Genomic DNA, 16,831 nt, shown 5'->3' with positions numbered 1-16,831 from the left:
ACCGTGAACCATCAGATCCTCCTCTCCACCCTCTCCGAGCTGGGCATCTCCGGCGCGGCCCACGCTTGGATTGCGTCCTACCTGACAGGTCGCTCCTACCAGGTGGCGTGGCGAGAATCTGTCTCCGCACCACGTGCTCTCACCACTGATGTCCCCCAGGGCTCTGTTCTAGGCCCTCTCCTATTCTCACTATACACCAAGTCACTTGGCTCGGTCATATCCTCACATGGTCTCTCCTATCATTGCTACGCAGACGACACACAATTAATCTTCTCCTTTCCCCCTTCTGATAACCAGGTGGCGAATCGCATCTCTGCATGTCTGGCAGACATATCAGTGTGGATGACGGCTCACCACCTCAAGCTGAACCTCGGCAAGACGGAGCTGCTCCTCCTCCCAGGGAAGGACTGCCCGTTCCATGATCTCGCCATCACGGTTGACAACTCCCTTGTGTCCTCCTCCCAGAGTGCTAAGAACCTTGGCGTGACCCTGGACAACACCCTGTCGTTCTCCACTAACATCAAGGCGGTGACCCGATCCTGTAGGTTCATGCTCTACAACATTCGCAGAGTACGACCCTGCCTCACACAGGAAGCGGCACAGGTCCTAGTCCAGGCACTTGTCATCTCCCGTCTGGATTACTGCAACTCGCTGTTGGCTGGGCTCCCTGCCTGTGCCATTAAACCCCTACAACTCATCCAGAACGCCGCAGCCCGTCTGGTGTTCAACCTTCCCAAGTTCTCTCACGTCACCCCGCTCCTCCGCTCTCTCCACTGGCTTCCAGTTGAAGCTCGCATCCGCTACAAGTCCATGGTGCTTGCCTACGGAGCTGTGAGGGGAACGGCACCTCCGTACCTTCAGGCTCTGATCAGGCCCTACACCCAAACAAGGGCACTGCGTTCATCCACCTCTGGCCTGCTCGCCTCCCTACCTCTGAGGAAGCACAGCTCCCGCTCAGCCCAGTCAAAACTGTTCGCTGCTCTGGCACCCCAATGGTGGAACAAGCTCCCTCACGACGCCAGGACAGCGGAGTCAATCACCACCTTCCGGAGACACCTGAAACCCCACCTCTTTAAGGAATACCTGGGATAGGATAAAGTAATCCTTCTACCCCACCCCCCCAAAAGATTTAGATGCACTATTGTAAAGTGGTTGTTCCACTGGATATCTTAAGGTGAATGCACCAATTTGTAAGTCGCTCTGGATAAGAGCGTCTGCTAAATGACTTAAATGTAAATGTAAGGAGGGGGGAGAGAGGACATCCCAGTCTCGTGCCCCTTTTTTTATCAGATACTTTATTATTTGTGTATATTTTTGCTTTATGATATTTCTATAATATTTGTATATAAAATGTATTATTTCAGTTGTAAAGTTAAAGGCTTCCAAAGTTTTGAATAGAAAAGGCCATTCAAGACAGTCAAAAGCCTTTTCGGCATTAACAGCCATTACTGATAAGTCTATATCTTGTTTTTTAGCATATTTTATTATACTGAAACATGTTCTTGTATTTGTAAGTGCCTATTTGTAATAAATCCTGTTTGATTAATATATACTGCTCAAAAAAATAAAGGGAACACTTAAACAACACATCCTACATCTGAATTAAATAAATAATCTTATTAAATACTTTTTTCTTTACATAGTTGAATGTGCTGACAACAAAATCACACAAAAATAATCAATGGAAATCCAATTTATCAACCCATGGAGGTCTGGATTTGGAGTCACACTCAAAATTAAAGTGGAAAACCACACTACAGGCTGATCCAACTTTAATGTAATGTCCTTAAAACAAGTCAAAATGAGGCTCAGTAGTGTGTGTGGCCTCCACGTGCCTGTATGACCTCCCTACAACGCCTGGGCATGCTCCTGATGAGGTGGCGGATGGTCTCCTGAGGGATCTCCTCCCAGACCTGGACTAAAGCATCCGCCAACTCCTGGACAGTCTGTGGTGCAACGTGGCGTTGGTGGATGGAGCGAGACATGATGTCCCAGATGTGCTCAATTGGATTCAGGTCTGGGGAACGGGCAGGCCAGTCCATAGCATCAATGCCTTCCTCTTGCAGGAACTGCTGACACACTCCAGCCACATGAGGTCTAGCATTGTCTTGCATTAGGAGGAACCCAGGGCCAACCGCACCAGCATATGGTCTCACAAGGGTTCTGAGGATCTCATCTCGGTACCTAATGGCAGTCAGGCTACCTCTGGCGAGCACATGGAGGGCTGTGCGGCCCCCCAAAGAAATGCCACCCCACACCATGACTGACCCACCGCCAAACCGGTCATGCTGGAGGATGTTGCAGGCAGCAGAACGTTCTCCACGGCGTCTCCAGACTCTGTCACGTCTGTCACGTGCTCAGTGTGAACCTGCTTTCATCTGTGAAGAGCACAGGGCGCCAGTGGCGAATTTGCCAATCTTGGTGTTCTCTGGCAAATGCCAAACGTCCTGCACGGTGTTGGGCTGTAAGCACAACCCCCACCTGTGGACGTTGGGCCCTCATACCACCCTCATGGAGTCTGTTTCTGACCGTTTGAGCAGACACATGCACATTTGTGGCCTGCTGGAGGTCATTTTGCAGGGCTCTGGCAGTGCTCCTCCTGCTCCTCCTTGCACAAAGGCGGAGGTAGCGGTCCTGCTGCTGGGTTGTTGCCCTCCTACGGCCTCCTCCACGTCTCCTGATGTACTGGCCTGTCTCCTGGTAGCGCCTCCATGCTCTGGACACTACGCTGACAGACACAGCAAACCTTCTTGCCACAGCTCGCATTGATGTGCCATCCTGGATGAGCTGCACTACCTGAGCCACTTGTGTGGGTTGTAGACTCCATCTCATGCTACCACTAGAGTGAAAGCACCGCCAGCATTCAAAAGTGACCAAAACATCAGCCAGGAAGCATAGGAACTGAGAAGTGGTCTGTGGTCTCCACCTGCTGAACCACTCCTTTATTGGGGGTGTCTTGCTTATTGCCTATAATTTCCACCTGTTGTCTATTCCATTTGCACAACAGCATGTGAAATTTATTGCCAATCAGTGTTGCTTCCTAAGTGTACAGTTTGATTTCACAGAAGTGCGATTGACTTGGAGTTAAATTGTGTTGTTTAAGTGTTCCCTTTATTTTTTTGAGCAGTATATATAGAAAGTGTGAATAAGTAGGCTGAGCAAACATTAACAGAGGACACACAAAAAACATAAAGCAAGTTCTTCTTTGTACTTTGAGGCACTGTGCCTTTTTAGGGCTTTTAAGCTCCAACTCGTCTCCTAATGTACCAAAGGTCTAAGGGTTATGTCGTTGTAGATACATTGTAAATAAACTCAGCAAAAAAAGAAAACGTCCTCACTGTCAACTGCGTTTATTTTCAGCCAACTTAACATGTGTAAATATTTGTATGAACATAACTCTTCGCTGGCCATGGCAGAACACTGACATTCCGGTCTTGCAGGAAATCACGCACAGAACGAGCAGTATGGCTGGTGGCATTGTCATGCTGGAGGGTCATGTCAAGATGAGCCTGCAGGAAGGGTACCACATGAGGGGGGAGGATGTCTTCCCTGTAACGCACAGCGTTGAGATTTCTTGCAATGACAACAAGCTCAGTCCGATGATGCTGTGACACACCGCCCCAGACCATGATGGACCCTCCACCTCCAAATTGATCCCGCTCCAGAGTACAGGCCTCGGTGTAACGCTCATTCCTTCGACAATAAACGTGAATCTGACCATCACCCCTGGTGAGACAAAACCGCAACTCGTCAGTGAAGAACACTTTTTGCCAGTCCTGTCTGGTCCAGCGACGGTGGGTTTGTGCCCATAGGCGACGTTGTTGCCGGTGATGTCTGGTGAGGACTTGCCTTACAACAGGCCTACAAGCCCTAAGTCCAGGCTCTCTCAGCCTATTGCGGACAGTCTGAGCACTGATGGAGGGATTGTGCGTTCCTGGTGTAACTCGGGCAGTTGTTGTTGCCATCCTGTACCTGTCCCGCAGGTGTGATGTTCGGATGTACCGATCCTGTGCAGGTGTTGTTACACATGGTCTGCCACTGCGAGGAAGATCCGCTGTCCGTCCTGTCTCCCTGTAGCACTGTCTTAGGCGTCTCACAGTACAGACATTGCAATTTATTGCCCTGGCCACATCTGCAGTCCTCATGCCTCTTTGCAGCATGCCTAAGGCACGTTCACGCAGATGAGCAGGGACCCTTGGCATCTTTCTTTTGGTGTTTTTCAGAGTCAGTAGAAAGGCCTCTTTAGTGTCCTTAGTTTTCATAACTGTGACCTTAATTGCCTACTGTCTGTCAGCTATTAGTGTCTTAATGACTGTTCCACAGGTGCATGTTCATTAATTGCTTATGGTTCATTGAACAAACATGGGAAACAGTGTTTAAAGCCTTTACAATGAAGATCTGTGAAGTTATTTGGATTTATACAAATTATCTTTGAAAGACAGGGTCCTGAAAAAGGGACGTTTCTTTTTTTGCTGAGTTTACATTGGAGACTGCCGCTTAAATACTGTTGTCAGTGTGTAATACCTTGTTAATTAAATGTAAGTATAGTGGCTGGCGGGGCTCTACTTGGGGAGCTTGGGTCCACCGAAAGACCGAAGTGAGATGAGTGGAGGCACCACACATACTTCAGGGATGTGTCTGATGCTCTCCCAGCCACCTCATCCCAAACCCTCCACATGCATTCTAATATTGTATATTTTTTCAATTTGTTCAAGACTCATTCAAGATTTTAGATTCCCTAAAACATGATCACTTTTGAAGTGTTTGTATGATTACAGATAGGGTATTTCATAGTCGTTGGATTTAATGAAAATCCAGTAGGGGGCGCTGAGAGAACGATAATTCTACTGTGTGCATCTCCCCTCTCCACTGCCATGCTCTGCTCCGTGATCATGCTCATTTATCAGACCAAAGAATGATAGAGACTAAGAAAAATATTTGTATAGTTTTATTCAAACAATTTATACCATATAATATATTTTTTCTGGACAAACACTTCATCACAGTTCAGGCTAAAGGGATCCAGCCAGCACAGCAGTCATCCTAAGGGAGAGGGGCTGGAAGTTTGGGTAGTTACCAATTGTGTTCCTATTGCCAGTCTAGCCCAGGACATCCCCAAACATGCACACACTCAACACACACTCAAGCCCAACCCCAAACAAAAAAAAGTTAACTTGGACAGTAAAGAGGCTGGTGCATTGACTGTGTCACAAATAATAGGGTGATGTCATCATTAAGATTTCCCAGCAGTGTTTCACTAGTTTAGGGCGTGTTGTCCTTCTCCATAATATTCTGTGCACCACCTCAAGTGACTCAGAAGCTGCGTTTACACTGCCAGCCCAATTCTGATATTTGTTTTATTTACTGATCTTTTGACCAATCAGATCTGCCCTGAAAAAGATCTGATGTGATTGGGCTGCCTGTGTAAACGCAGCCATTGTACCACTGCTCATAGGATTTCTTGCAAATTACTCACTACTCCATGGTTCACTCTGCTCGTGACAACTTGCTTGTTTATCATAAAAATAGGTCCTATTCCTTGGATAGTGTAACCGGTCTTGTCAATTGAACCCTAATTAGTCATGTTTCACCCCTCTAAGTCATCCTGGTGAGGGACTGGGGAAGTTCCTGGGCTTATGATGTCTGAAGTCAAATATAACAGTCACCTTCCTTACATAACAGAACTCTATCACACATCCCCATCAACAGACCACATTAGCAGTCCACCCAACAAGCAACCCAAACCCATGTCAGCAGGATCATGTCTGTGGACCTAAAAAGGCACACTTCGGAAACGAGCAAGTGTCAACTTGAACGTTTTGAGAACAAAGTAAAACAATGTAAATGTGGGGGTGACAGCAAGTCCTAATGGATCAATAAAAACATTTGTTGAATTTTTTGGTTGGATATTTAATCTAATGAAGTCCAAGTACTTCAGCTTAATTTCAGTCTTTATACATAGTCTTACTCTTGATTCATCATTCAACATACAGAAACAGATTGGTACAAATTGGTAAACAATGTCTTTACTCCAGATTGTAACAGTATTTTTCTGCTATTACTGGAAAATGCATTTGATTGTAACAGGTTCTTGTGTTAAATATCTAGTGCAGTCAGTGTATATCAAAACTAGCTTCGCTAGCCATCTTCTGTTCTGTGACAATCCTGAGAAATCGACCAGATCTACTTAATGTGCCAACAGAACGATCCTGCCTCATACATTTTGAGCAGTTGCTTTAAATTGCAGTAACATTGTGAAACTAGAAGCAGAGCTATCAGTTTCAAGACCTCTGATACAAAGAAATAAGATTCCCCAGATCAGCATAGGAAATAAAATAAACCATAATTTACACAACCCAAATGTAAAACATAAAACTTAATACAACAAGCACAACTAACACTTCAATAAGAACACACAGGACATCAATTTGGATGAAAGGGGGTGAGACAGCAGAGTTAAGTACTCTATTGGGACCTCCTGAACTGCTCACATATTCCATTCAAGTGATAACCAAATTATTTAAGTTATGATTTAGATCTGTGGAGGTAAGGTAGGACAAAGCAACCACACACACAGAAAATACAAAAATGAACATTCTCTCATTTGAGCACTTAACTATAAAATATAGGTGCATACTTACATCCACACACACGCATTTACACTTGACTTAGCGTTATACATTTGTCGTTCATTATAACTAATCTCATGTTGCTCGATATATATTGATTGAAAAAAGAGAAAACATTTCAAATAAAAACACCTTAGCAAACCAGCGATGAGATCAAAGTGCAATGAGATTGTGAAACCTACGTACTATAGCCAGCTGTATACCTACAACGGGGAGGGGGTTGTTCAGGAGACTGACCCCATGACCTCTGTCACCTCTCCACTGGAACGTTCTGACCTTCAATGCGCCAGGTCAGTGTGGCTGGCACTCAGGTCACGACTCTTTCTCAGATGATAATTTCGCTCCTAGAGTAGGCAGCAGAGAGGGCATAGGGTTCAGAATAGGTTGAAGAACTAAAGAGAAACAGTTCATGTACACGGTCCACATCACAGACAAAACATTCTTCACATTTCCATGGAGAAAAGGTCTGTTTTGCTTGAATATGGAACACAGACAGTTCATGATTGATTACTGTTGCAGTATTTGGGGGAATGTAGTATACAATATAAATGAGATGCCAATATGCTGAAATCTGGTGCACTACTGTATTCTGCAGTCACACCCTTATCGTATGGTAGGTTGGCAGAACCAATATCCCACCATGTAGAATGGTACCATGGTCCAGTGATGCATATTCTCAAATAAATCCAGTCAGATTTATCGTGGTGAACAATTGATAGCAGTCTGTTTATAAAAGGATTAACATTGGAGTCAATTAATGTAGAACGTTGCAAGTATAATTTTGAATGGTTGCTGTTGATCATCTGGTTGCAGACTACTATACCTGGTTCACCTTAAATCTCATTTCCTCATTACAGCCACATAAATCAACTGTATCATTTCCTACATCTACCGTGCACATCATTCATTACTGTGAGTTGTGACTAAGGGGTTATAGATTAGTGCACACACAATGAGAGACATGTCAGTCATTACATTAGTGACCAGTTTCTGAGATGACTGCACAGGTGGACAGGGGCAAGGGCCAGCTTGACCACAGATCACAACCAAGAGGACCATTGGGGAATTGTTGTTTCATAAAGTATCAGAGAGTAGTGTGTAAGAAAGAGGGAGGAAGATAAACACAGGGGATGGTGAGGGAAAAGAGACCCAGAAAAAAAATGGGGAAAGATTGAGTGATGTGAAAGATGGAGCGAGAGAGACAGTTAGGCTCCTTACTTGGTAGAGGTCTCCGGTAGCCTTGTCCACCACGTTTAGAACACCCAGTGAGCTGGCTCGCTTCATGCTGCACCCAGACCAGTGGCATGCAAGGAGATGTCAGTGAGAGCCGGGTTGAGGGGTCAAGAGTCAGGGGTGAGGAGAGGGTCATGTGGCCCATGGAGATGGTATGTGGGTTAATAACAAAAATGAGACTCACTCACGGGTTAGTTTCACCAGACAATGCCCCGACACAAATACATAAAGCCATCTCTATGAGCTAAATCATAACATATGGGTTAAAGGACACACAAAGTTGAAGAGAGTGTGACAACAAATTGATTAAAGGGAGTAGTATTCTGCGCCAAATTCATTGAGTTCTGTTGATACAGCACTCTACTGTCTCCTGGATAAGAGAGATCATCATAATGGGGATAAATCGTCATTGATAAAGAGTTAGGAACGTTAAAATGGTCTGAGTGATAGAAAGGGCAGAAGAGAGGAAAATGAGTCATAAAACAGAATGTCAACAAACAGATGAGGCATGCAGTAGCCATTCACTTGGAAAAGTTTATTAGTCATAAATAAAAACACAGCATAGATAGATAGATGTATTAGAATATTAAAATAAAACAAAATGCCCATGCAGACAAAAATAAGTTCACAAAAAAAACACAGATTTTTGGAAATGTGGTTTAAAAATGATGAAAAAAATAAAATAAAATATGGCTTTCATATGCAGGCATTTCAAAGCAGGCAATTAGTAGTAGTTTGGTCATCTAGAGCTCTTAACCCTTCTCTATTTAGTCCTGTCTCTAGGCCAGATTGTCCCTCACAGCTGATTGAGGGTACTCTGTATACACATGGCCGCAGGAAGTTGTTTTGCATTGTGCGTATGTGAATATTTTTCTCCGCTCATACAGGAGTAATAATGGCCTAGTTCACAATTTTTGTGGAAAAACGATTATTATTATTTTTAAAGCAGATGTTACTTTTTATTCAAATTATAAGGACATAAAATAGAGAATCTTACTGCTGACTGAGGCACTAGGAGTCGGAGTCCTCTGTAGTTTCAGAATCAGTCCGACTAGCTCTGCCTGTCAGCTCAAAGCACTTCCTACACTGGACATATCCACACAGGCAATGTAGTCTGGAATATTTACCCTGTTTCTAGAGCGTGACATTGAGCCACTAAAAGTCTGTACCAGTCACAGTATGTGGCATTCATAGTGTATGCAAGTGAAAATGCACAAGTAACAGGCTCTTGACTGTGTTAGTTAGTGCAACGCTCAGTGGTTCATTAGCTGTGCCAAACAGGCCTCAGAGTTTCACCAGAGTTAACCCACAGCAGAGTAGAGATCCCTCCAGGAGCAGGATGGCTTAGTCTTTTCTGGGGCTCCCGAGTGGCGCAGCGGTCTAAGGCACTGCATCTCAGTGCAAGAGGAGTCACTACAGACCCGGGTTCGATTCCAGGCTGTATCACAACCGGCCGTGATTGGGAGTCCCATAGGGTGGCGCAAAATTGGCCCAGCATCGTCCGGGTTAGGGTTTAGCTGGGGTAGGCCATCATTGTAATTAAGAATTTGTTCTTAACTGACTTGCCTAGTTAAATAAAAGGTTAAATAAAAACAAAAAGATCTAGTGGCATCTAGTGTGCTACCACTACATCTTTCTGTATTTACTTAACCTTTATTTAACTAACTGTGCATGAAGGGGTCAAAGGTGAGGAGAATAGTTACCCAGAGTTTTTGGGGTCCCACTCCCGTGAGCTGCCGCCCTTCAGCTTGCGGACCAGTTTCTCACTGCTGCGGCGAATAGAGGCACGGAGTTTACTGAAGGAGCCGCTCCGCTTCAGAGAGCCGGAACCGTCCTGATGAGAGAGGTCAGAGGGTTACTTTCGCACTCACATCTTGCATACACACAGGTAGAGACAAACATGCATGCAGAGTTGCACACACCCCCACATGCACGCATACTCAGTACAGATATGTGTGCACGCACGCACAATCAAAATACAGAGAACTGGTTCAGCAAATTCTTCTGTCTGCATATGTGATGGCCTGTGCATGTGCTTGTTTTTGCATGTGCATCTGATTAGACTCTCTATTGAGACAAAACATGTTGGCCTCATCCGTGTGCTATTCAGAAATGATGCAATCAAGAAATTAGAGAAGCCCTCCAAAAACATCTTATAAGGTTATGCTCACAATAGTTTTCTTGGGTCAACAGAGCAGAGCAATGTAAATTCCTTCTAAAGCTTTTCATGCTTTATTGATCTACAACAAGGTAGCAATATCCATCCTGCTATGTTTGATCAGATCTTGGAGTAACAGCTTTTCATGCTCTGTGGTTATTCACATAGCTCTGACCCCTAACCTCTGACCTGTCCACTAGGACACCGCCATGGAGAAGAGAAGGAAAAGAAGGAGGGGTCACATTACCATGGTCCCGGAGTTGATCTCTACCATCAAGATTTAGACACACACAAACCCCGTTTTACACACACACACACACACAAACCCCGTTTTACACACACACACACACACACACACACACACACACACACACACACACACACACACACACACACACACACACACACACACACACACACACAGCAGAGAGAAAGAGAGGGAGCACACAGAGAGGCTACAGGCAAAGATGTGGGTGAGCAAAGAGTTACGTTTTATTACAAGTTAAGAGATACATACTATAAGAAGCACAGACAGGACAGAGTAGATTAGTAGGAGCCATAAAGAGAAGTGTCCAGATTCCACGCTGCAGAGTGAGGCATGTCCCACCCCTCTGTCCTATACCAGCCTCTACACTCCCCATCCCCTCCCACCACCTGGCTCTGTATACACAGGAGCTGCATTGTCTTCTGACACCCCCTCCTGATCAGGACATGACAACACTGTTAAGTTTGACATCAATAGGACCATATGGAGCACAGGATCAAACACTACTAAAGAAACTCGACAGCAGCCTAGAGCCACCACGGTACTCTGAGGGAGCATAAAGTATGATGATCACGCCACCAACTCATAGAACTCACAGTATGTTAGTTAAATCACTACGAGCAAAAGCAGACCGGTATGCATCATTACTTCTAGTAAATGCTGGAAACGCAACACCACACACACCCTACTGAGAGATAGAACAGATAGAGTGAGGAGACAGAGTATTTAAGTACAGCAAAGAGCAAGATAAGGTAATGGTAGGAGGCAGGAGTGGCTTGGTTCTGAGACATAGAGCCCAGCCCCCCTGTCCCCTGGTCCCATTGACAGTGGATAGGAGGATAGAACTAGGGACAGCTTGGCCCAGTAGAGTCACCAGACAGACAGCCCAGAGGAGGAGAGAAGAGCCTGAGGAGAAGACACAACTGCAAAGCTGGAGGGGTGGCAGGCGAGCTGGCGTCCGTCATGCAGAAGACAAGTACTTAGAACCACAACAAGGCATCTGGGATTATGCCTGCCGGTCAGACAGGGTGAAGAGAGAGAGGGAAAAAAGAAAGAGAGAGAGGTAGACCAATTAAAGGAATACCAAGAGAGGCAGAAGAAGGTATTGAAAAACAGAGATGAAGATGAGGTAGAGTAAAGTGAGAAAATTCGGGAAGAGAAGGAAAGCAGAGCAAGTCAGACAGACAGGCAGCTGCAGTCAGCCAGTGTTTCCACTACAGAGACAGTATTTCTCCAGGTAGGGCTGTGGCGGTGCTTTACAACTGCATCAGCACTCAAAATTAGCAACAGCTAAAGAGATTTATAGGGCAAAGGAAACTATAAGAAACCACACAAATCCAGGGACCAAGGGTAAAGTAAAAACAGTAACCTAAAAAGTAATGGAGTGAATTAAATCAGTCCTTATGGCACTTGAAAACCTTATCAAGTTCATCCAACTGAACCAAAGGCAGCATGGATTTGGAATTGCTCATAGGACCTCAGAGCCTAAATGGTCAGTTAAAGTATCTCTCAATACACTGAGGTGCTAGCCAGTATGAGCTAACCAGTATCCTGGCCATGCTGGTAAATTTGGTAGTTGTGTCATTTGGAAAGCGAATGAATAGAACTATAGTTAATGAATATAACAGGCTCAATTCAGCCGATGTAAAAAAACGACCAACAATGTGACTATAACCCCAAAATAAACTAAAACGGCTGCCTGTGTGTTCTAACCCAGTTAGGTTTCTATAATAAACATTAGTCAATTCCCTGTACAAAGCCATCAGCCATTTTCCACTGCCAAGTTCAGAGGACCTGAGGCTCATCCATGGGCAAATCAAATCAAAGCTCCGGAAAACCCCAAAAAGACGACAAACAAATGGGAAATAGGACTAATGTGGGTGAGAGAACACCAAACAAAGCAGAAGTGAAGGGGGTATTCTTGGAGAGATACTGTGTCTGGAGGAACAGTCTGTCTTATAGCACACTTAAATCATAGTTACACACACAGTAGTACAGGTTATACTCAGAGGAAACAACAAGTTAGCCCACCACAGCACTGCATGCACAGACAAAGGGATGCAGACAGTAAACAGACACTCAGAATCAGCTAGAATAATGGGACAGGTTGTACAGGTTGAATGCTGTCCCACCACTCTGGCTGGTAATAACCTGCCACTGGATGCAGGGAAAAAGACAACAGGGGTACAATCATCATACATGTTTAAGTCTGTCCATCCATCCTTACCAGTATGTATTATGTGTGTCTGACAGAGGTTTCAGCTCTACAGGTTACACAAACACACACTGTGTCTGAGCAAACACACACACACACACACGCACACACTCACACACTCTCACTCTCTCTCACACACACGCACACGTGCACACACACACACACACACACACACACACACACACACACACACACACACCTAAGCAGCGACCAATGGGCAGGAGAGGCACATACAGTACAGTAAACACAAACACACATGATGAAAGTGTCAGAGGGACATTGAAGATGTACAGTACAGAGCCCACATGCATCAGTAGTGATGAGAACATGAATGAGTCACCATAGCGACAGAGGTGCTGTTTAACACACAGGTTAGTGTCTGACTGAGACAGTCTGATAGGTGAGCAGTACAGTAGAGAACACAGGTTACGAATGTGCCTGAGCCCAGTCTCCCCGGAGCCTTGAGCTGAGGGCAGACCAGGCAGGCAGGGGACTCCAAGGAGGAGATGCTGATTGGTTGTCTTGGGCACTATGGCTACTGTTGCTATGGGAGCAGGACAGTTCTGAATAGCAGACTACAGCAGAGAGTGTGGTGTGATTTGCAAACATATGCTGTGACCAAGAGGACTTTACTGCAGTAATCGGATAGAGCCAGTGGGAATAGCATACAGTTGTCAGACTAATGCATGGAAAGGACGTGGTCATGTGTGCAATATGTTGTTTGCTGAAAACAAAATAGAACCATACAAAACATATGGCTTCTATACTAGACGCAGTAACTTGCTGGCACAAAGGTCTGAGAAGTCATTTTATGTAAGCAGCTGGAGTGTTCACTCAGTTGAGGACTAGAAGCATGAGTGTAGACTATAAGTATGAGTGTAGACTAGAAGCATGAGTGTAGACTAGAAGCATGAGTGTAGACTAGAAGCATGAGTGTAGACTAGAAGCATGAGTGTAGACTATAAGTACGAGTGTAGACTAGAAGCACGAGTGTAGACTATAAGCATGAGTGTAGACTAGAAGCATGAGTGTAGACTATAAGCATGAGTGTAGACTAGAAGCATGAGTGTAGACTAGAAGCATGAGTGTAGACTATAAGTATGAGTGTAGACTAGAAGCATGAGTGTAGACTAGAAGCATGAGTGTAGACTAGAAGCATGAGTGTAGACTATAAGTATGAGTGTAGACTAGAAGCATGAGTGTAGACTAGAAGCATGAGTGTAGACTAGAAGCATGAGTGTAGACTAGAAGCATGAGTGTAGACTATAGGTATGAGTGTAGACTAGAAGCATGAGTGTAGACTAGAAGCATGAGTGTAGACTAGAAGCATGAGTGTAGAACAGAGGAGGTGATTATAACTATAAACTAGCCAGACAGTCAACCAGCATTATAACTAATAGCTATCACACAAATAATATGGAGTCATATAGAATCTAGGACATTTACCACCAAGGTTACCACTGGCAACTCAGTCCTCATCAAATAATTGACAAGTTGTAGAGGATATGCACTTTAAGAGTAGGTAAGAAATAACTTTACATGTTCAGTAATATCCTCCTTGACAGAAGCCACTGTTCACTGCTCAATAGTAGCTTAAATAAATCAGCAATTGCAATGTATAATCTTAACATTGATCATTTCTAGAGACGTTTTCAAAGCAAATAGACAAATCAGATGAGATATTAATCACAAAGCCAATCATATCAAATATTTTCCTTCCCAATTGGGCTTTTCTCTAGGAGGATCTAAGGGGTGTGTCTGTACCCCTCCCTCCTCCCTGTGTGTGGCCTGGGCTGTGTACTGTACTTACCCCGTTCCACTCCACGCTCATACTCACTTCCTCGCCCCCGTCTGGGCCGCTCTCGTACTTGACTGTGGCGTCGGAGGTCAGGCTCTCACGGCTCCACTGCTTCTCCCGCGCCTCTGGCTCGCTCAGAACATCCGCCACACGCTGTTTGTGCACCGTGTCCAGACCCTGGCCATGTGGACAGGAAACACACACACACACATTATGAACCAAATAAACACGTACAAACACAGAAAAAAACATTCTCAGTGATCAACATCGCATCATGTGTTGGATTTTGTTATGGATTGGTTTACAACAGACTCTCCAAGACCTGCTAGTATTTCAGTTTAGACAGCTGGACCAATGATACTCCTCCAGTCTGTTCACATCCGGTTTCACATTACCCTGGGCTGGCAAATCTATTATTCAGGCAGGTAAGTGGCAGAAGAGGACAGTGGTCACACCTGTTTTCTGGAGCGCATAGCGGCCTCTTCTAGGGTCTCTGCCGCCTCAAATTTACCCTGCCGCCTGTAGAGGGCGCCCAGGTTCTTCAGGGTGGTGGTCACTGTGGGGCTGGTGGACAGACATAAACACATCATGAACTAATGTAATCACATACAGGTCCATAGGCATACCACTACAGTTTCTATACTTAATACTGACCTGTCTACTTTACAGGCTTTGTACCAGCCTCCATACTCTGCGAACGGGGAGCTGTCCTGCTGCTTTCCCTAGAGATGAACCACCACATCCATCAGCTGTCAGGATTTAAGGACTTCAAACGCTAAACGACAGAGATCTACCACCATAGTAAAATGGTTGGTCATTAATTAACAGCATAAATATCCCAGCTAATTCTTGACAAATGACACGGAACCGTGAAAGGAGATTTGGATTACATCAGATATGAAAATATGAAATTAGCCGATTTGCGAGATCGTTAATGCGCCCCCAAAATACATGAGTGTTTAGAGTGTTTTGTGGTGGTAATTTGAGAGATTACGGTCGGTCACGATTTCTTCTTCAGCCGTCTAAATCGATAAACCTTTCACACCGTGACGGAAACACTTTCCCCTGTCAGTTGTGAAAGTTCATCCACAGCATCAGCAGTGACTAATACCATGGCCCTTAGTGAAAGTGGACTCTCCATCTCACACACACACACACACACACACACACACACACACACACACACACACACACACACACACACACACACACACACACACACACACACACACACACAGTCTCTCACCTTGCTCTGTTCCTCTCTCTCCTCTGCATGCATCCAAATGGGTTTGTTCTCATCTGCAGTCAGAGACAAACAACAACCAACCATCAGACACACGCAGGTAAAAAAAAGAAAATATTGACTGACATTCAGGCAGACAGCAGGGTATGGTCTGGCTCAAACCATTAGAACATTCAACTGAAAGGTCATTGTTGTTTTCAGAAGCTTTTCAACTAAAATGATGACAGCAGCGTGAAAACATTCACCTTTACATCAAACGACAGACGATACTTGATTACTGTGTGTGTCTTACCGTCTACAGAGCCAAACTCCCTCTCATGTGCGCGGGTAAGGATCTCTTTGTACAGAGTTTCAGCCTGCTTGAACTTCTCCTGCTTCAGGTAACAGGACGCCTGTGAGCGGAAGAGAGAGACCGAATGTAAGAATATGACCTTCAAAACGTAAGAAACTCTTCTTCTCATTACTCATTCTAAAAGGTGCAGTCATCACTCAAAGTCAGTGATCTCTTAACCCCTACGTGACCCTCTCACCAGGTTGTTCTTGGTCTTGGCAACGTTGGGGTCGTCAGGGCCCAGTTTGGTCTGGTAGATCTCCAGGGCCCGCTGGTAGTAGTACTCCACCTCCTCATACTTGCCCTGGTTCTGACACAGCAGGGCCAGGTTGTTCAGCTGCTTGGCCACATCCGGGTGGTCCTTACCCAGAACCTGGGCAGGAGAAGATGGGGGGAGGCCATGTTAACAAAACAGTGAGTAATAAAGCAATAATGGTTCACGCTAATCAAACCATCTCAAAGTGAAAGGATGAAAAGGGAATACTTATAACAACAGAAAGAGACCCCATCACCATTACTTTGAACAGAATAATAGTCTCAGTTCTGTCCTTTATGTGATCTGGCTGGACCATTAGATAGGCGGGTGAAGTCAGAGCAGAGCTGGAGGAGAGGTGTCATTAAGGGGTTGGGTGAGGAAGGAGAACAGAGCTGAGGGCTAACTCTGTTTCTCTGACTGACTCACTAAGAGAAAGACACACAGAGACTGGGAGTTAGGAGTGAGAGGCTCACTGCTCATTAGCAGGGGAATGATGATCTTCCCTCCCTCTATGCAGTGAGTGACAGAGGCCTGGGTTGGAGAGGCTTGCTGATTAAATCAAATCAAATTGTATGTGCCAAAAACAACAGGTGTAGACCTTACAGTGAAATGCTTACTTACAAGTCCTTAATCAACAATGCAGTTTTAAGAAAATACCAACAAAAAAAGCAAGACATAAGAATAACAAATAATTAAAGAGCAG

At 44.9% G+C, this 16,831-nt stretch overlaps 1 protein-coding gene across 9 annotated transcripts in view; it reads right to left on the bottom strand.

Annotated features, from left to right (window-relative positions):
- Positions 1–4,933: 4,933 nt before the first annotated feature.
- LOC115172508 (kinesin light chain 1) overlaps positions 4,934–16,831 on the bottom strand; it is a 42,469-nt gene continuing 30,571 nt past the window's right edge. Inside the window, exons 8-17 of one of the 9 annotated variants that reach the window (XR_003871443.1) lie at positions 16,072–16,245; positions 15,834–15,933; positions 15,545–15,597; positions 14,953–15,020; positions 14,754–14,862; positions 14,311–14,475; positions 9,566–9,696; positions 7,848–7,914; positions 5,728–6,973; positions 4,934–5,666 (exon numbers count right to left, since the gene is read on the bottom strand). Coding sequence is in view for 7 of the 9 variants with exons in the window: in XM_029730025.1 (XP_029585885.1) it covers positions 6,908–6,973; positions 7,848–7,914; positions 9,566–9,696; positions 14,311–14,475; positions 14,754–14,862; positions 14,953–15,020; positions 15,545–15,597; positions 15,834–15,933; positions 16,072–16,245 (933 nt within the window). In the remaining 2 variants the exon portion in view is untranslated. Of the gene's footprint in view, positions 6,974–7,847; positions 7,915–9,357; positions 9,380–9,561; positions 9,697–10,038; positions 11,298–14,310; positions 14,476–14,753; positions 14,863–14,952; positions 15,021–15,544; positions 15,598–15,833; positions 15,934–16,071; positions 16,246–16,831 lie in introns of those variants that run through there. The other 8 variants (XM_029730025.1, XM_029730026.1, XM_029730027.1 and 5 more) reach the window with 8 other exon arrangements.

Source organism: Salmo trutta, chromosome 33, assembly GCF_901001165.1.
Source record: "Salmo trutta chromosome 33, fSalTru1.1, whole genome shotgun sequence".
In the NCBI taxonomy this organism is placed as follows: domain Eukaryota; kingdom Metazoa; phylum Chordata; class Actinopteri; order Salmoniformes; family Salmonidae; genus Salmo; species Salmo trutta.
This window is presented reverse-complemented; position numbering and strand designations above follow the sequence as displayed.